The sequence below is a fragment of the Dermacentor silvarum genome, chromosome 11, assembly GCF_013339745.2.
Source record: "Dermacentor silvarum isolate Dsil-2018 chromosome 11, BIME_Dsil_1.4, whole genome shotgun sequence".
Taxonomy (NCBI): domain Eukaryota; kingdom Metazoa; phylum Arthropoda; class Arachnida; order Ixodida; family Ixodidae; genus Dermacentor; species Dermacentor silvarum.
The window spans coordinates 108,795,324-108,815,767 of NC_051164.1; the positions used below are offsets into that span (position 1 = coordinate 108,795,324).

Sequence of the window (20,444 nt, forward strand, 5' to 3'; positions counted from 1 at the left end):
GACCGCCGGTAACTGTAATAGCCACCCTAATCGCGATCACTTATAGAAACATTGCAGCAACCATACAGCGCCGACTTCGATCCGAACTCGCGCTTCTTACTAGCTCTCCTACCTGTCAGCAAGAAACAAGCGGCAAAATCCATCATCACTAAGTTTCATCTCAAGCTGAGGTCAAATCATTTAGTATGTTTTGTCGTAATTATTGAGATCGGCTGTTCGTTTTCACCCTGATCGGACTACAGACGCGGCACCAAGTCGTAAAACTGGTTTCATTTCTAGTTAGCAGATGGCGCCACACCATTAGCACTGGTAATGCGTTGACGATGCGGAACGCTATAAAGGCCTAATGCATCATTAATTTACTACCCCGCTCTAGCATGGCACGGGTTGACGGTAGCGAGCAAACGCTAAGCAGACGCTGTGGCACAAGTGAACGTTTGTAAGGGCATTCGCCCGTACTACTTGCTAAGAAGGCTGCAAGATAACTGCATGGAAAGCATACACGTAAAGCGAAGTCCTGCTGTCGCATGCATATAAACGCAGATTATGGTTACGGTGTCAAATCATTTTTTGCGCAATCCACCAACCATGTAGCATGTAACAGGTTGGCAAGCAGACGCGGCGCGGATGAGCACATCTCGAGGCGCATACGACCTTCCTTTTGACTAAGAATACGTGTAGCTGCCACAGTGCTGACAACAGCTTGTGAGATTGAGTATAGGTATATGTATATACCAAATTTGTTTAATCGCAGTCCATAGATTATCCATAAAGAAATGTCGATACAATGTATATTTTCATGTGTATTCCCACTCTATGGTGTGTCTATAGGTATTTTCTGTGAACATTTCATATACTAATTGATAGTATATAGTATATAGAATTGATAAGAAGTGTAACGTCATAAATTCATAGATTTCTGCTAGCCTACGACGATTAGTCTGTAGAAAGTCTATAGACTTTATAAACAAATGTGTACACATTTTATAAGGACGCTAGTCAATTATCATTCTTGACGTAACAGTAATTAAGCGGCTTTCGTTTTTAAGGATGGACACAAGTCAATCAGCATTGTCGACAAACTGCTTATCGCATGTAGCTGATCTGCGCGTATGAGGTGATTTTTAGCTAGACAATAATGCTTGGGTACAGCGTCATTCGGGGCACGTGATCAGAATGAAAGAGCATTTGCTGAACGCCGTGTAGACGATCTTCCATGGTTCTACATCTGTCCCGTCTTCGCAGAGACGAGAACATTCCGGCGAGCCGCGCCTGCTACACGACGTCCAAGCACAAAGCCAAGTTCCGGACCAGGTTCGGAACGTACATCAGAAAGCGGGTGTGAACCTCCGAAAACGACCTGGTTGCGAAGCAGGTAAGTCGGCACTTGCTACACGCATTCGCCTTTGAAAAAAAAAAAATACTGCAGACTTGGGTGACCCTTGTAGAACCACAACGGATTTACCAGCCAAGCTGTTTTTTTGAAGCAGTAGCTATAAAAAATTCAGTTGCCTGTTATAAAATCACAAAATTTAGAACCTTGCCCCTATATGACAGATCATTTATAATCTTGACAGCATATAACGTTTTCGGGAACTTGGTAAAGAAAGCTTACAAATGCAGTAATTCATCCAAACCCGTCTTACTTTGCGGGAACATTGGCCATAATGTTCCTCCATTTATCCATATGTGGTCTCCTTGGCGTTCACATTTCACCCGGGGCAGCAGGATATACATTTTGCGCTGTTCCTTAAATGCAGTTACAAATATTCGGATTGCCTGTACACGTAATTTTCTCCTAAGCCGATTTTTTGTCCACACACTTTGAATTTCGTTTACACGCTATTTAAAACAATCCTCCAACTATAGAAAATATAAGCAAGATGCCGTTTTTAGTTGATCAAAAACACCGGGTAAATGAACTACGAACCTCGTATAACGCAATATTAAGAAAAAAAAACGTGGTTTAATATTTGCTTACAACGCTTCTAATCAAGCATTTGACGTTAAAGATTCGTTATACATTGCACTGAACATGACTCCCTTTTCAAACAAGCATAAAGTTGGTGTCAAATAGAGTTATCTCGGATCATTGAGTAAATTAGCTGCTAACGCTTAGTATGACACTTTCGAAAACAGTGGCAGTATTCATTCCAAAGGCCTTCACGAACATATCTCTCAGAGCATTCCACCCATTTTCGCCAAATGTTCTGGGTAACATTTTTTTTTTCTGCCAGAAAAACGGGCTCCATGCTGCGCGTTCGTGAAACACTCCTAACGTTCCGGAGTTTTTGCCTATGTAATTTATCACAAAATCCTCAACCAACCCAACCACCCTCAACTTTACGTGCACATCACCCATTACCTGGCGCTTAGTTTCACCGAAGCAAGATGCCTCGTTAAGTACACCGAGGACACCAGAACGTCGTATAACACTTCACACTCAAGAGGGAGCTTGAGTTCGGGGGCTCCTATCTAAATGCATGGGAAAGGATAAATCGTGATTTTTGTTCAGGAGATGGATTTTTTTAATGATTGCAAATGTTCAGGAAACGAAACTGATAAGTTAAGAAGTCTGTAACCCAGCAATGAAAGCCAGTATCAGAAAATTGTAAACTGCATCTAATAGAACAACTACGCGAACAAATTGATGTATTGTACATGGCTGTTGAATAGATAACGTAAATGTGAAAAAGACTTTTGCAAAACCCTTGTAAAACATTAGATCAAATTCACGGATTGAGATATCCGTAAAACACTTTAGGCCCATAAGTCAAAAGGCTATTTAGAGTCTAAAATCGGCCTAGAGGTTATCTCAGAAAAGCATTTCCGCATTTTACATGCATTTGAATAAGTGGAATCGGAGTTGGTGGCGAGCTAAAGCTTCCTCTTAAGGTGGAATTTCTACTAAACATAAAGTTTGTGAAACGCAAAGTTCGCTCGTGACGTTGGGAAACGTTGCGGATTACGGCAGCCTAATACTTGTGAACGCTTGCTTAAAATTGTTTTTCGCAAAATCTGTATTCCATCCACACGCATTTAACGTAGCGCACAAATATTTCATAGCGGTATCCCCATTTATGTTAACTGTGCTCTTGATCGCACATTATTTCAGACATTGCAGAGGGCTAAATTTTACGCCGCACGCAAAGCACTCTTTCAATGCTCCATTTGAAAGCGAAATTTCTTAGAAATGCCGACATTAACCAACATATTTCGAACATTGCGTACGCATTAGCCATAACTTCCGCCTTATTTTCACGAAATATTAACAAGGTACCTTGCCTAATTCAACGGTGAAACCAACTACAAACCCGGCTTGAGGCATGAACGTACGGAGGGAAACCAGTGTTTAGTAATTATGTGCAAAGGTTCTATTTAAACATGGTTCACCACAACTTACTCTTAACATTACCATTATTTTCACCATTTTTGAAGGTGGCGTATTGCGCCGCTGTTTAGGACTTTCGCAAATGCTGCGAATGAAGGCTGTGTGACATTCGTCAATGCTCGAATGAGTACCTTTCTACAAAAGCTGTTTTAGTATACAGAGATGAAACAGTTATCGTTCGTCACACGCGGCATGCTTACAACTCCAACGAAACAAGAACATCGCGTCTAATGTAGTTAATCAAGAAGACTACAGAACGACAACTGCCGTTTATAAAGTGTAAAGATCGTTAGAAAATGATTATTCAGTGATTATTTTCAAAGCCCACAATTAGCCTAAGCACTTCAAGCAGTCGGTACATAGAGTGACCACCATTTCATTTAAATATAAAATTTCTATCTTTTATGAATCTCCAACTGAAGAGGAACACGTTTTAGGCGTTAGTTATAAAAAACCCAAAACGAGTGCTAGACAATTTTAGTTTTACTGCTTAATAACACAGATATATAGCATTTTAGAGCGCTACCAGTCGCATTAACAACTTTGCCGTAATAGTGTCTTACACCGTTATCATCACTCAGATTAGCCAGCAAATAAGAGAGAGAGAAAATAATAACTGAAAGGCAGGGAGGTTGACCAGGACTCAGCCCGGTTGGCAACCTTGCAGTGGGGGAAGGAAAAAAGGAAGAGGGAAAGATTTGGCCAACATGATAAGTTTTCTGCTCTTTATCACTCAGTCCACATCACAGACGGTCATTCAATCCGGTAATTTCGAAAATTGCAGCAGCACTTTTATGGCTTTTTGTAGCTGCTATATGCGAGGTCATGGTCCCAAGATCTCGTTCAAGGCGAATGGTTTTCTGTCGAACTGATTTAGAGCTGTCCGCAGGTCATGTCTTTCCTTTTCTAGAGATGGGCAGTAGCATAGGAGGCGTTCTATATATTCTCCTCGACACCGCAGACATTCCACTCGTTGCTATCGGTCATTCCATTCAAACATGTATATGCATTGGTGAATGAAATACTCAAGCGTAAGGGCACAACATTGCTTCCTCACTCCGCGGAAGCCTAGGTAATGCCGAGAGAATGCAATGGATGCTGGGTAAATTGTGGTGTGCGCCACTTCATTCAATGTCATACGGTGCGCTAGCTTGCTTTAGAGGCTGCGTGAGTCTTCGATATAGGTATAGAAACAAGATTTCTTCCTTCGTGTGCTTTCCTAGCAGCTTCGTCGCTGAGGTCGTTACCAGAAATACCGCAATGACCGGCAGCCACTGAAACACGACGTCGTGTACTTTCGCGATCAAATGCGTTTCTCCTATCTGCGACACGAGTTGTTCACAGGACCAGCGACGAATATCTGACAAAAGAAATTGTAGGGCCGTTTTTCAGCCGCAGAATATTACTCACTGATTAGCCGGTTGGTTGTTACAATATAATCAATGCGCCTCGGAGGGCAACAGGCTTCGAACCGGTCGATGTTGTGACGTGAGAAATCTTGTATCTGGTGCCTATGGATCGTGATGCGCCGGTGGAGCTGGTCTGACTGGAAGAGCCATCCGTATACATGTCGACTCGGTCAAAGTAGAAAGTATGCAAACAATCCAGAGTTGCTTGCTTCAAAGTCAAGGTAGACAAGTCAAACTTATTTCTTATTCCTGGAACGGAAATACGCACATCTGGTTCATGTAAACACCACAAGGGTGACGGTGAACGTGTCGAGGGTGTGAAGGCAACACCACCTAGAAAGCACAACGCCTACGCACTCCGATCATGACGTAATGCTACCTGGCCCGACTGCCATAGAATCGCCAAGTCACGCCAGACTTGGCGATTGAAATTTGGGGCCAGGTAGCATGACGTCATAGATCGGAGTGCGTAGGTCTGTGCTATCTAGGCGGTGTTGGTGAAGGCCGACGGTGAGTGCTGACTACGTTGGAAAATGACGCCTGTGGTCGTCATTCTGGCAGACAAGCTTACAAGTTTGCAGAAAGGAACGGTGTTCCCTCGGTCGTTCCTTCGTAAATCTAACGAGTTGGTGTTACAGTTCCACCAATCCTTAACGGAACGAGTGGCGTTCCTCCTTGCTCCCAAAAGGAACTAGTTCAAGGAACGCAGTTCCGTGCAACACTGATTTTTACCCAAAAGGTTTGGTCCTGCACCCCTTTAAAGTTGTACGGTATCAAACTCGATCTGTACGGTATCAAACCAAATACCTGCCAAATGCGATGGCATAATGAGGAGAGACGCGAAGCAGTTAGTAGCGGTGTCAGCGTCAGATGGTGGAGTGATTTCAAACATATATTAGGCAAAATGAAACGTACAGGTCTTGCACCAGCGCCTGCATCACTCGCGAACACGGTATCCTAATCGTGCTCGTCACTCCTCCAGATATGTTCTGATGATGTCATGCCAGCAGCGCTCGGTTGCAACGGAATGCTGCACATGTGCTCATTCCCACAGCATGTGTGATTGCTTATGTTCACACAACGTATCACTGACTTAGACGGTCATCTATTTCGGTTTCTACGCAATTTATTATTGCGATAGCAATTATATGGACACTTCAAGCGGATTTCTACCGTCGGCGTCACCGTCGCCGTGAGGTTCCGTATAAAGTCCAAGAGCGATGAAATAGTCGCCGCGCACCGTATGTGCAAGTGAAAGCGCACGGGGGACGAGCGCCATCACGAAGAACGCATGCATGGCGGAGAGCAACGCCACTTCCGTCGCGCGGAAGGCCGTGGGGGTATGGGGGGGGGGGCGACGCTGTGCTGCGGCACCAAATGCGTATCTTGCAAGGGGAACTGGCCACTCAATCTCCCAAGCAAAAGCAGGAAAGCGGGAAGGCAGCGCAGGAGGGAGGGGGGGGGGCACCCTTCTACTCTCCAAACAACTGCGCTTGTAGTTTGCACTGGTGCCCGCTGTCGCGCGCACCGTATCTTGAAAGCGATCTCCACACGGCTCTGAATTTTGTATGCGCTGTGCATTCCCCGCTCAGTTTCCGTTGAGGCGATAGACCGCACGAACCTTCGCTCGCTGCGGCGGCTGCGCTTGCTGCCAGCGTTTTGATAGTGGTTGTCTGCGGTCCGTGATCTATTCATGCTTGCTTGTGCGCGCTGACACCACGCTTGTTAATTTAGTTAGTAAGCGATTGTGTCCAAGTTTATGTAGCCGATAAAACTACTATCCCTACTCCGAATAGCTCTCTACGAATTTACTATCGCAATTGATGCTTCGCCTTTCGGACGAAACTGCGACATTTATTTTGTTTGCAACTACACTATGAGAAATAAACTGTCTCTTTATTGAAATCTAGAACCAGTAAGGGAAGTTAAAGGAAACTTGCAAATATAGTTTCACACTCGTCATGTTAACATGACGAGTGCGTAACTCTATTTGTAGGTCCAGAAATTCCGATGAACGGGTTCGTCTGGTGCACCCAATATTTCGCTGCAATTGGCCTTCAGTGCAGCGTAGAAGGTAGGATAACTGCGACTGTGAGGACGTCATGATGGTGCAACCAACCAACCAACCAACACATTGCGGCGTGTACAGCAGGCATGGGATCTTTCGCTGCACTTGAGCGGCTTGACTCGGCGGTGTGGCTGCTAAATGTCTCCAAGAACTTACCGCGAACACCCTTCTGCGGTACAGACAAATAATACAAGACATTCGAAACAACATTGGAAACCACGGAGTGGGTGATCGTCACCCGCTCCGTGGCTATGGCAAGGAGCTAGACTTGTTTCTAGGCAGCGTAGCCGTGTACACAGAATAGGGTACTCGTCAAGGGTACTCGTCATAGTTCGCTTGAATATTCGGCGGTTGCTGTGTACGCGTGATGCAAGCATGCTGCAAAGTACATACATAAAAAATTGGAGGACGCTAAAGCTTCGCCTTTAAGAGTTGAACGCGAGAGCGTTATCGGGACCCGTTCGCATCGCATCTTTCGCATACGGGAAGTAGGCTTCATTCACTGCAGCACTGAACTTGGGGAAACCCAGCGTACAAATACCAAGTGTACACCGATCCTCTTAAAGTCGGCTTCACTTTTAAACTGAAATGCATTGCTGGAAAGACGTTTTTCAAGGAGTAATATATGTGGTGTTCTATTAAAAGGTGGAGGCCCTAACCAAGGCCCTAGCACCTTTTTTATTATTTTATTAATTGTTTGCTATTGCCCCGACGCGCGCAGGTCTGGTATAAATGCTGGAAAAGGGGTTTGTGTTTGAGTTTCCTCGTAGCAGAATTAGGTTTTCTCGTACATTCAAATTTCAATCCGACGCCGAATGGTAAAGTATGTCGTACTTTACCATTTTCCTGACGGATTTCACTGTGAGAAATTTAATTTTTGTTCACCAAAGCCTTGCACCACGTGGAGGGCCGGCGTGGTAGGGGTTGGGGATGATTTTCTCCCCCTCCCGCACCCCGCAGGGGCGTCTGCGTCAGCAGGCGTTTGGTGAGTTGCGACACCACCTACCCGAGCACATGGGGGTTGGACCTTTCCGTGTGTAGTGTTGCGCGGCTTAGCCATGCCTGGGGAAAGGGGGATCCTGGAGGTTGAGCCGATGCCGGGTGTTCGGACCTTTAAGGCCCCCCGGCGGAGGCGACATACCTCTGCTTCACATAGACGGCACCCCTGGGCTGACCCACCCACGGGAAATCGGCAGTTGCTTTTTCCTGTCCTCCTCTTAAATCTTCGTCTTTCTCTCTCACTTTCAATCTATCCTGTCTTCTGTTCACTTCCTTTACTTCCAATTTGCCAGGCACCTAGAGTTAACCTTGTGTGGGTAGCGAACCTTGGATATTCCATATTTGGTTATAGTGGTGACGTCTGGCTGGCGTCTGCAGGTCTTGTGTTTACAGGCACTGCATCGCCCTCTTGTTGGGCTCCATGGTGGGCTGCTGGCGTTGCTGCCGAAAAATCCATATATACTTATGACAAGCTTATTCCTTCCACTCCCTGATCGCCGTCTGAAACGAGGGCGCACTGATGAAGTCTTCCGGTGTTTTGGTCGCCAAAGAAAAATTTTTCCCCGATTCCACGTAATTCATTCAGAAAAACAGACAAATCAGTACGAACAATCTCACCTTTCCTTGTGTCAAAGACTTTGACTGATATTTTTGGACCAGACTATAAAGCATCCACGATCGCAAGCGGGGATCTCCTTTGAAACTCCGTGATGTGAAACAATACGAGAAACTGCCTAACCTAGTGTCATTTGGAGATGCCCAAGTAACAGTAACCCACCGTACTATGAATACCACCCGTGGCGTTGTATCAGATGATGATCTGTTGCAGCTGAGTGAGGCTGAACTCCTGGAGGATTTCAGTGAGCAGAATGAACTCAAGTGTTCAGCCCGAGTCCATCGAGGCCGGGTACATCAAGCTTCGTGTTAGGCCATATGTGCCAAATCCTCTTCGATGTTTCAAATGCCAGCGGTTTGGCCATAGTTCGCAGAACTGCCGAGGCCACCAAATTTGTGCGAAATGCCGTGCTCATGAACACTCCTCTGAGTCTTGTGAAAGTTCTCTACATTGTGTAAGTTGTGATGGGGAAGCTCGCCGCATACTTGCGGTCGTGCCCATCCTGGAAAAAAGAAAACGTAGTGACAATTAAGGTAAAGGAAAACATAACTTTCAAGGAGGCGCGCAGGCGGGTATCGCACCTGCCGAAAACCAGCTTTGCCGAAGTGGAGCGTCAGGGGGCAGCGCCACAACGGCCCCCTGCGGCTGTCTGGCACATGCATAGTGAGCCGGCGGTGAGGCCATACGCCCCCTTCGGCGCTGCTCCGGCTTCTCAGAACAAGGGGCCATCGACCTCCGCGCTGGTGGCTTCCAAGGTCTAGTCCCTCGAAACGAGGCCTTCACGTCAAACTATCCGCTCGCAAGAGCGCATGTCCAGCGCCTCGCAAGATGCGATGGACACAACCGGCCTTAGGCGCCACCAGCGCCTAAGGAACGGCAAGAATCTTTCGACCGCTCCAGAAAAGAAAGGTCTCGTGTCACGGCGCCTGCAAATGGCCCCGCGAGCTAATCTTCATTTCTTAAGCACACAGCACAAACGTATTTGTCATTATGGAGACACAAATACTACAATGGAATGTCAGAGGACTTCTTCACAACCTCGACGACATTACAGAACTCCTACACAAACACAATTCAAAGTTGCTGTGTGTTCAAGAGACACACCTGAAACCCACAAACACAAACTGATAAGTCTGTAGCTTGTCAACATGTCGCCCTTCAGACACCCCTCGAGGCAGTGTCAGTTTGGGCAATTCTTTCTAATAAATTAGTCTCTATATGTTCCATATACATACCCCCAAACTATCATCTCGGAAAAACCGATTTCTATAACCTCACTGATCAGCTTCCGGACCGCTACATAATCGCAGGTGATCTCAATGCCCACAACAGGAGTTGGGGAGACTCGCGATGTGACGCAAGAGGTCGACTCATTGAAAACTTCCTTTTAAGCTCCTGTGCTTGCCTCTTCACGGTCTTTTTGGCATTGCCGAACATAAAGCCGCCTCGTCAGCTTGTCAGCGCTCTGCACCGGGTCCGAATAGAATCATGTACGATATGATTAAGCACTTGCACTCCGACACGCAAATCACACTTTTCAATACCATCTGGGCTGCTGGGTATCTTCCATCTAAATGGAAAGAAGCTATTGTCATCCCAGTTTTGAAGCACGGTAATGATACTTCATTGCTGAGCAGCTACCTTCCTATAGCGCTTACGAGCTGCCTTTGTAAGGTTTTTGAAAAAAATGATCAATCGCCGTCTTGTACATTTCCTAGAGTCGAACAGAGTGCTTGACCCATTTCAATGTGGCTTTAGAGAAGACCGATCTACAACTGATCACCTCGTGCACATCGAAGCAAACATCCGTGATGCATTTGTACACAAGCAGTATTTCTTGTCTATATTTCTTGATATGACAAAGGCGTACGATACGACATGGTGGTACGGTATCTTACGAGACTATTCGCACATGGGCATTCGAGGGAATATGCTTAGCACTATGGAAAGCTATCTGTCTAACCGTACTTTTCTAGTCAGAATTGGTAACGTATATTATTGCGATAGCAATTATATGGACACTCCAAAGCAGATTTCTGCCGTCGGCGTCGCCGTCGCCGTGAGGTTCCGTATGACGTCAATGGAGATGAAATCGTCGCCGCGCGCCGCCGAACGCTGTATGTGCGAGTGAAAGGGCGCGAGGGACGCGCTCTTTCACGGGGAGTGAACCCACGGCGGAAAACAAACGCGCGTTCTGCGCCGTGCTTCCTTAAGGGCTGCAGAAGTAGGCGTCTCTTTCCTTCTTTACAATCACCATATATGTAGAGCAAACGCGCCTTCTTCCGACGCGCTAAAGGCGGTGGGGAGGAGGAGGGAAGGGAGGTGACTTTTAGCTGCGGCACCAAGTGCCTATTTATATCAGAGGCTCCGGCACCAGTCAGCAACGCCGCACGCATTTTGTGCGAATGCGGGCAAAACGCCGACGGCGTCGACATTAGTTCAGCGTGTTGCCGGTGCTGCTGATGCATGTCCAAGTTTATACAGCTGATAAAGCTACTATCATTTACTCCGTATAGCTCTCTACAAATTTGCTATCGCAATTGATGCTTCGCCTTTCAGGTGAAACTGCGACGTATTGTCCCGCCCATTTACACAAGAAACTGGTGTACCTCAAGGAGGGGTGCTCAGTTGCACGCTGTTCATTGTTAAGATGAGCTCGCTCCGTGCATCACTACCTCCTGCAATTATCGATTCTGTCTATGTAGACGATGTGCAATTAGGCTTTAAATCGTGTAACCTCGCAGTTTGTGAACGACAGGTACAGCAAGGCCTGAACAAAGTATCTAAATGAGCAGAGGAATACGGATTTAAACTTAACCCCCAGAAAAGCTCCTGTGTTCTTTTCACAAGACCCACATCCCAGTATCGAAGTGTCTTCGTGAAGTATCGAAGTGAATTCCACACATTAAATATCGGAAGGCGAAATGCCTAAAAACAGTGAACTTAATTAAAGTTCTCTCTCATACAACATGGGGAAGTGACAGGTAGTGCCTATTGAACCTCTACAAGAGCCTTGTTCGATCACGTTTGGATTACGGTGCCATAGTATATCACTCAGCCGCGCCAGAGCGCGCTAAAAATACTGGATCCCGTCCACCACCTGGCTATCCGATTAGCCACAGGCGCCTTCAGAACAAGCCCTATTGAGAGTCTATACGTAGAATCAAATGAGTGGTCCCTTCACCTACAAAGAACATACAGCAGTTTCACATATTTCCTCAAAGCACAGTCTAACCCTCGACATCCTCGCTACAAACATGTTAACGATGTGGCATGTGCTCCACTATTCCAAATTCGACCCTCAGTGAGAGAGCCTTTCTCAATGCGGGTCAGAAAACTTTCTGATGAAATGAATGTCCCAATCCTCGAACATTGCCTAATGGCTCTAGTAAAGCTGTTACACCGTGGCAGTGGCAAATCGTTGAATCCGACACATCATTTGTAGATGTAACAAAACACGCCCCAGAGGCGCACATACATATGCATTTTCGAGAGCGTCAGTCGAAGTACACCTTTCCAGAGTTTTACACAGATGCGTCGAAATCACAAGCCGGCGTCTCTTACGCGGCTGTTGGCCCATCGTTTTCTGAATCTGACGTTCTACACCCTGAAACCAGTATCTTCACGGCACAAGCCTATGCATTACTGTCAGCTACTAAACACGTCAAGAAAGCAAAGCTCCCAAAGGCCATTATATCCTTAAGTGCCGTGAAAACTTTGAAATTGCTACGGAAACAGAAACATTCTGTGATAAACGACCTTTATTCAATGCTCTGCCATATGTATGCTTCTAACAAACAGGTTGTAATATGTTGGGTGCCTGGGCAGAGGTGTACAGAGCGTAACGAGCTTGCGGATAAATTGGCAACTTCCATAGCAACAAAACCTAGCAATTCGTCCATACCCATTCCTGCCACAGACTTAAAGCCATTTCTACGCAAAAACTCAGAAACTATTGGCAACACTTATGGGATGAACAAACACTGAATAAACTCTATGTAATTAAGCCACTGGCCATCATTAACAAAGTCACGACGTACTGACGTTCTCTTTTGCTGCCTTAGAATAGGACATACTTATGGTACACATTCATACCTTCTAACTGGCGCTGAACCTCCCCTCTGTGGCAGATGTGGGGAAACGCTGACCATACTCCACGTCTTGCTGGAGTGCCGGGAAGTAGAAACAGAGCGAAGAACGCACTTTCCTTTAACATACAAGCACCATATCCCCCTACATCCGACACTGTTTGAAACCAAGGCAGTGCTTAACTTTCTAAATGATGCTGTGCTGCATGTTATTAGCCCGAGAAATTCGAAGCCTTCCCTCTATCTAGAGGGTATTGCTGCTGGTGTACTGTTTTATAGAGCACGTCCCTCCGGGCCCTTGTGCCCAAGGGTCTGAGTGAGGCGGTAGTGCTGATGGAAGCGACGCATCTTTCATGTTATTTCATTCTAGCGTATATTTTATGGTCATCGCTGTCATCACTCGTTACTAGCATTCTTTTAATACTTGTACATTTTATGCACCTTACACTGACTATTTTAGGCCTCTATACAGCCTCGTTACATTTTACACTTTTTATTCACCACGTCATGGACTTTTCCATACCATTTCTTGGCGCTCTTTGGCCATCCCTGGCCCTTGCGCCAAAAAACCCTATACCTCATCATCATCATCCGCCACCCACATGGCACGCCGCTTGCCGACGCCGAATTTTCTGCGACACGGGGCCCTTAACGTTATCGCGTTAAAAAAAAATAACGTGGACAGCTTGCACTAGTAGCGATCAACCTAGCTTTTCTTCCAGTTTTGCCAGGAAATGCCAAGTGCTGCTATAGACGGTATTCCGAATCAGCTCCCCGCGGACGCGCAGATTCTCGCAATTGGCAGCGCTACCCGCTTCAAGATGAGCGGCTTCTTCTTCGGTCGTCCCATGTCAAGGCTACATGTACTCGCCACACTTAATTTACGCAATCGTTTACGCAACTGGTAGCGAATTATGTTAGGCCTTTTTAGAGCCCCGTTGCATTTACCATTAGTAACTAACTGTCCACTCCTTTCGTAATACATTGAGGGCCCATCACCATATGCCATATCTCGCCCTTGCGCCAATAAAAAACCACATATTATTATTCGATTTCTAAAGCTTCATATTTGTTACACCAGCCTGCATTCGTCTGTTATTACCCTACCCTGTCCAACACTTCTATATCCTGCATTATGCTGAGTTCGGCAGAATGTATTTTATTTCTTGTTTCTTCATTAGCTCTTTTCCAGGTACTTTTCCTGTAGAGGGTATTTATTATTCAGAGTCTATTCGTTTCCGCGAATTCTACCAACATCTCTCATCTACTGCTCCTCGGAAGAATGCCATAGTTGTCTATAGCTTGTTGCCAAGCCTGCTTTCCCCCCACTCTTGCATTGATGTCGCCCATGAATGCAGTATACTGTGTTTATAACTTTCTCATTGCTAATTCAACATATTCATAAAATTGTTCCATTCGTTCGAGCATAGGCATGTACTACATCTAATCTATATGGCATATTTAGCGTTATTACGACAACTCCTACCTTTTCATTTATGTTGTAGAATTCATCTATGCTGCCCGTCATCTCCTTAAGAATTAGAAATCCTACCCCGCATTCTGTCTTATCTGGAAGAACTGTGTAGCAGAGGGCGTGGCCGTTAGTCTGCACTGCATAACCAGTTTTTCTAACCTCACTAAGGATAATAATGTCCCAGACAATGGATCTGATAATTCTTCAAGAGTTATCAGGCAGCAGAATTAGCTTCTGTGCTAATCTAACCTAACACGAGAGGGTTCGTCTGTTAAACGTTGCCGGTTTCAGTTTCCAGAGGTTGTTAGAACCTTCTGCCGCGTCGCTAGCCTGACCACCACATTGGTCCGGTCCTCCGTAGCCGCTGGGGACCAAGGTTAATTGCAAGAGGTAATTGCCAAATTCTGGGCTATTACGTGCCAGAACCGCGATCTGATTATCTTAATCAACTTAATCCGGAGGTCGCACTCCGGATTAAGTTGGACCGTCTGAGCTTATTTAGCGTGCACCTAAATTTACGTACAGGAGCGTGTTTTCATTTCGCCTTCATCAAAATACGGCCACGTGTTACGGGTTGTAGGCTTCGGCCATCTGTATGCTGGTAGTTGGAAACAAGAGTGTAAGAGTCGCACTATTTTTTCGTAATCGTAAAGAGGTGTTGTCACTAAACGGGGCTGGTTTGTTGATTTCTTTATTCGTTATTTTTTTGTCCAACAAGAGCGATCGCTGTTGCTTTCATAATGCATATATTTGTTCACGCAAGTACGCCAGGCTGCTGGTGGCTGTCTATAGTCCACAATACAGTCCCTGTCACAGCTACTCACATTCGACTCGGTAGCACACTCATGGATAGTCGACCTCGGTGCCCTACATGGCGTGAGATATGACTCTGCGTGACGTCAAAGCTTTTCCCAGCGATGTCCGAAAATGACACGTGCTTAGAGTCCATGATCATGCAAACAAGCGGCGACGCTCTCTTCAGCCTTCGAATTATTTATTTCAACATTGTTTTTCGAATACTGGGCTGGCAAGTTTGTAATCAGGCCCGTAGTCAAGTATATACGGTATTACAAGTTCTGTAATCGAATGCACCGCTGCATGCCAGAGAGGCCTGAGCAATCACGATGTTTCAAAGCGAACGCGCGACTTATCGCAAGGCTAGTACTATCGTCCGCAATGTTGAGTATAACGTGGAAGACAGCAAAATGTCATCCAGCCGACTTGTATTACCAAGCTACAAAGGAAACCCCTACAGGTTTTTGACAAAGATTCGCAGTTGAAAACCGCGAAGTATAGCAGTATTTGCAAGCCGGGCACTGGCGGTACAAGTGGTCAGAAAAAAATCGATCGCAGTTAGATTTGACACAATAAATGCTCTATGTTCTCTTCGCTGCCGCAGACGTCGCACTTTCGGTCATTCTCATCAAAGCACAGTACGCCTTCGTGAAAGCCACGTCGCCTCACGTCGGTGAATTCCGAAGTTGGAGCGCCTTATATTTTGGGTGTTCCACTCTGTTAAAGAGAGCTTGCGTGCCAGGTGACGAAGATGCCTTCCAGCGTCTGTCCTGGAAAGAGGAATGGGAACGCTGTGTTGTTCTTGATGTGACTCTCGGGCAGCTTTGTCTGCGAGATCGTTTCCACTGATCCCGCAATGGCCAGGTAGCCACTGGAAAATAATTTCGTGGCCTTTCTGTTTGACGTCGTGGTGAAGTTTGACAATTTCGTATGTTAGTTGTTCGTGACCTCCACGTCGGATAACTGCCAGCACACTTTGTAAAGCCGGTCTCGTGTCTGAAAACACGGCCCATGTACCAGGACTGTCTGCATCTATAAATTAAAGTGCACTACGCAGAGCTGTGCAGTCGTGGACGTCGTGACATGTGAGGTGTTGAATCGCATTGTTACTCCTCTCGTCGGTATAAACACAGCACCGCCAGAACTGGTCGATGTAGTGGATCCGTCCGTATAGTCGTGCAACCGGAGTAAGCTCAATTGTTTCAGTGCAGACGGTGATAAATCTGACTTTTTCTGAAGTCCTGGAATTCTAAGTTGGACTTCAGGACGGCACAAACACCATGGAGGAGACACGAGCCTGGCCGGACGACCGCGTTTGGCTTCGTAGGCACCAAAATCGGAAGTACTGGCGTCTGTGTTAACCTCCAAAATGAAATTTGAAATGCGCGCCACGGTGACATTGCCAAGGCGGAGCGTTGAGGCCCCGCCACACTCCGCTGCAGCCTTCGCAGTACAAGGCATTATTATGCGTTATACACAGCATTTAGTTGTTTCCCCCCGGTGAACTAAGTAACTATTCTGTGTAGGTTCATTACAGTCGTTGTACAAAGGTATTCATTGGAGCGTTCCAGGGAGTCATACTGCCGCCAATCGAAATCTTTCCCTGACTCCTAAACCCTCGTTTCGATTTGTTTTCGTGCATCATACGAGATTCGTATTTTGTTTATATCTGGGCATGATATGGGTAATCTGTAGGCAATGTACCAAATACCTGGTTTAAATGCGCATTACATAGTAGAATACGTATGCAACTGGTCCATTGTCCGTACAGATTTTTCACAAAGTTTCGCTGTAGCAGTATATAGCAAACGGGCCAGGATGCTTATATTTAAGCATAATTTCATACTTAAGTTACGCTGCATGACAACCCAAGCGAATGAAAAAAAAATATGCAAGGCAGGGAGACAAAACTGTTTGGTGGCTCCGAAGGGCGAGCGATTTGGGAATGTCTGTTTCTCGATAATTTCATGGGGATAAGTACGCACCCTTTGTATGCCACTCTCTTTTGTCTTTTAATAAAGCCAAGATTAATAGGTTTGCTGTGTCGTAACATATTGCCAAGACACTTCATATTCTGTGTGTCCACAAACTTTCCACGACACTGAACTGATATGAATTGTTGTGAACCCAACACCCGGAGGGACCCACGGAGCTGTACAAGACATGCAATTTGAACCTGTGCAGGAGTGTGTGGAGTTGGGTTCTCGAGCCGTTTTCCGTGTGAGTCCCGGCGCCCCCAGACGTCCTCGTATCGCCAACTGAAGCAGGTGAGTGCAGCCGTGTTCTACACGTTTCACGAGCGTCTTGGGCGGTGCGTGTACTGTCAAAGAGCGTCAGGCTAGTTTGAATTACCACACAGTGAATCATGAACATGGCCAGTAGTTGAATGTGAAGGATTATTTGTTGACATTCATAGTACACGAATACCTTTGCGCCAGCGACATACAACTCTTTCAGAGTGAAAGAATAACAGCGCGAAAAGACAAGGACGACTGCACGCATGTGTGTTGTCGTCCTTGTCTTTTCGCGCTGTTATTCTTTCACTCCGAAGGAGTTGTATGTCGCTGGCGCAAAGGTATTCGCTCACTATGAATTTCAACGCGCTAGCGCAAAGTCGCGGGCAGCGCCGATCGGCGTGAAAAAAGAAAGGAAACAAAAGAAGTACGGGCACCTGCCCACGCAGGTACCCGTGGAGACGCGAGAAGAGACTTTGCGGAAAAAACCGCAAAGTCTCATCTTGTCCCCCACTACGCCCGAGTGGCGGCCCTCGTCTTTCGAACCCCATGGGCGCTGCGGCGTGCAAATCCCTGCCGGCTCCCAGGATTCGATCGTGGGCTTCGAACCCCATGGGCGCTGCGGCTCTTCGCGTTGCCGGCTCCCAGGATTCGAACGTGGGCCCTTTCGAGTGCGAGCTCGACACTCTACCCACTCGGCTACCGTAGCGGCACGGTTATCGCCTTACGAAAGGCCACCAGGAGCGTGAGCCTGCTTATCGCCCGGGTGAGGGGGACAATTGCGTGCTACGTCGACGCATGCGCACGACCGGTGTTCGTTTATCGTAGATGTCTGTTGCTCGCCGACGCTCGCAGGCAGAGAAGCGGCGGTTTGCGCATGTGCCAACATAAATCTAAGCACAATAAATATCCAACGGAAAGAAATTTCGCATTGGCTGCAATATGGCCTAATTGTACGGTAGCGTAATCATCGCCATGCATGGCATCCATTATCGAACGCAACCAGCGAAAATGCGTCTGAGTAGTGCGATCATTTGTTCCCTGGCTTGGCTCCAAAGCCTGCTTACGAGGATGCCGTGGACACTGGTGCCTGGTGAAAGAACCAGCGTCGTCGCATTGTCGCCAGCTACACGACCGAGGTAATCTGGCTCCGTAGTGCACAACATGGATACGCGTTTGACTAGTTGTGGTTCGTCAGTACAAACCCCCATTTCATCGACTGCAATAGCGTGTTAGGCTGAACAAGGGAATTACGTTGTAAGAGGTTCGTTGCACTCGCGTGCTTGCAGGACTCCTTATCCATGTCTGTGTTCTAGCTGTGGCATCTTCGACGCAAGGACCTGTAGCTCAAATGGGATGCCAATGGTAGCGTTGGTTTCGTGCCGTTCTGCTTGCAAAATACACTGCATGGTTGCAGAATTGATTCACAGCATTGTATTAACAATGATGTTCAATTTTCCTATGTCTAACTTCGTGTATTGCGCTATTGGTTAGCTCCGCTCTTTGAGTAAGGTGCGCACCCACATGTGACTGAGGCGGTACAAATTTCCCGGGCATTACATCTGAACTGCACCACGCATGAAATTTTGAGTTTCATGGAACATGGCATACAGTTCCATGAGAGAGATGCAGTGTGGAAGCGAAGTTGCTGCACAAAAGGGCATTATGGGGTAAACATGGATCGAGATAACCGAATGGAAACAGACGGTGAAGGGAGCGATGCGTGTAATGTGTAATTGTGAGGCATCGTTGGTATATAGTGGCAGTTATACAACCTTTCAACAATGCTTGCAGGGCAAAGCTTCACACGGACTAAAAGAACAGACTAGGACACAGGAGCCTGGAAGCGAACCGCAGTACTCCATTGGCCAGCGTCGGCTCATCGGCATCCAACGTGGTCGTGCGTATTTGTTTTCATGCTATATCTACGCATGGGGTTTCTGGTCAGAATGTGAGTACATGAATGAGAAGAAGACGGGTTAATGACCACCGTAGATAGATAGATAATACGGAGAGGTCGACTTGAGCTAGTGTGCGCTAGTCTGCTACGGAAGGAGGATGATGACGCGAAGAGTGTTGAGTGCTTATGTACATGAGACGGTAGCCCTATTAGAGCCGCTCATCTAACTTCGTGTCTAGCAGAAACTTAAACAGCCCTTTAGTTGCACGCATTTTTCGGCCTATGTGGGCCGAGGATAGCGTCCTCCGACAGTGGTTGCGTGCCAATGCCGGCTAGGGAACCTTTGAACGTTCGAAACTGTAGATGTTGATTTGAGGTCCAATTGAAATCGCCGCCTATGAAATGTGGTCGTTGTGGCGTCAATCCAATGGTAGAAACGTGGGATTTCTTCGTAATTCCAGGTATTTGAAGCTGAGTCGACATTGTTATCAATGGACGTGAGTTCACCAGTGATTTGTCTGTAATTCGACGAAGTTCAGAAGAGTGCTTTTCGTAGGGCTGTCTGGACTGTGCGTATGAGTCTTTCCCAGAAAGCACCCCACCATGGCGAACATTTCGCTGTAAACTTCCATTTATTCCTATGCTCTCTGAACTACTGCAGCACACGTTCGTGTCGAACCGGCTCCTAGAATCCTTTTTATTCTTTCGATGCTCTTCTGTACAGTTGTCGGGTGAATTTTCGCTCTGCCGGAAAAACAATAAGATGCTTCTCGTTGTTCGTGAATTCTGAAGTGTTCCGCCCACGCTGATCAAGTTGTCTTCATCTTTCTAAGCGAATTTCATGAAGGTAGTATTAGACGCATAACCTTCGCCAAAATTTTTGTATCTTAGAGATCCAAAATTTCTCTGCTCTTTCTGTTTCAATAGTTAACACTGGTCCTGTTATCCTTGCGTTTTGAACGAAGCGGAATATCCAAGCAGTGATGTTCATGCTCTTGGTAAGATTGTTAATACGGGTGTGTATTTTCGGTTGTCACTTGCAATATCCTTGTTTCTTCTCCAGTGTTGCCTAATCATCCACTCAGGGCCATTTCACCAAAGTGTGCTGTCTGATGGACAATATCGCCGTTGACCTGGTGAACTCAGAGCTTGTATTTCTTTCACTCTGTTCGATACGAAAGGCTTCCATTTATCAATGTCTGAGTTTATCTATCCAAGAACGGCTGTCTGACCAGAAGTGCGTTTCGCAGTCTGCCGATTTGTCCCTCTGCACAGCCCTGCTGCCGTCAGAGCTGCTAACAGTTCTAATTTCGGAAGCGTTAACTGTTTCAGTGGTGCCCCTATTGTCGTAACTATTGAATTCTTTGTCTCTGTTCGTGCATAAACTGCATATGCCAATGTACTGGCATCTGAAAAAGCATGGAAGGTTGGTTTGCACGAAGCTCATGCAGTAGCGATTCTACGTGGAAG

At 46.5% G+C, this 20,444-nt stretch overlaps 2 protein-coding genes and 1 long non-coding RNA gene across 6 annotated transcripts in view; 1 reads left to right on the top strand and 2 right to left on the bottom strand.

Annotated features, from left to right (window-relative positions):
- The window catches only part of LOC119433466 (uncharacterized), a 162,292-nt gene that overhangs the window by 122,282 nt on the left and 19,566 nt on the right, over nt 1-20,444 (top strand). For all 3 annotated transcript variants that reach the window (XR_005188377.2, XR_005188376.2, XM_037700690.2), the window contains exons 2-4: nt 1,246-1,375; nt 17,025-17,107; nt 18,869-18,974. Coding sequence is in view for 1 of the 3 variants with exons in the window: in XM_037700690.2 (XP_037556618.1) it covers nt 1,246-1,375; nt 17,025-17,107; nt 18,869-18,974 (319 nt within the window). In the remaining 2 variants the exon portion in view is untranslated. The remainder of the gene's footprint in view (nt 1-1,245; nt 1,376-17,024; nt 17,108-18,868; nt 18,975-20,444) is intronic.
- LOC119432827 (uncharacterized) overlaps nt 1-20,444 on the bottom strand; it is a 129,270-nt gene that overhangs the window by 9,918 nt on the left and 98,908 nt on the right. The window lies entirely within an intron of this gene.
- The window catches only part of LOC119433467 (uncharacterized), a 67,484-nt gene that overhangs the window by 4,325 nt on the left and 42,715 nt on the right, over nt 1-20,444 (bottom strand). The window lies entirely within an intron of this gene.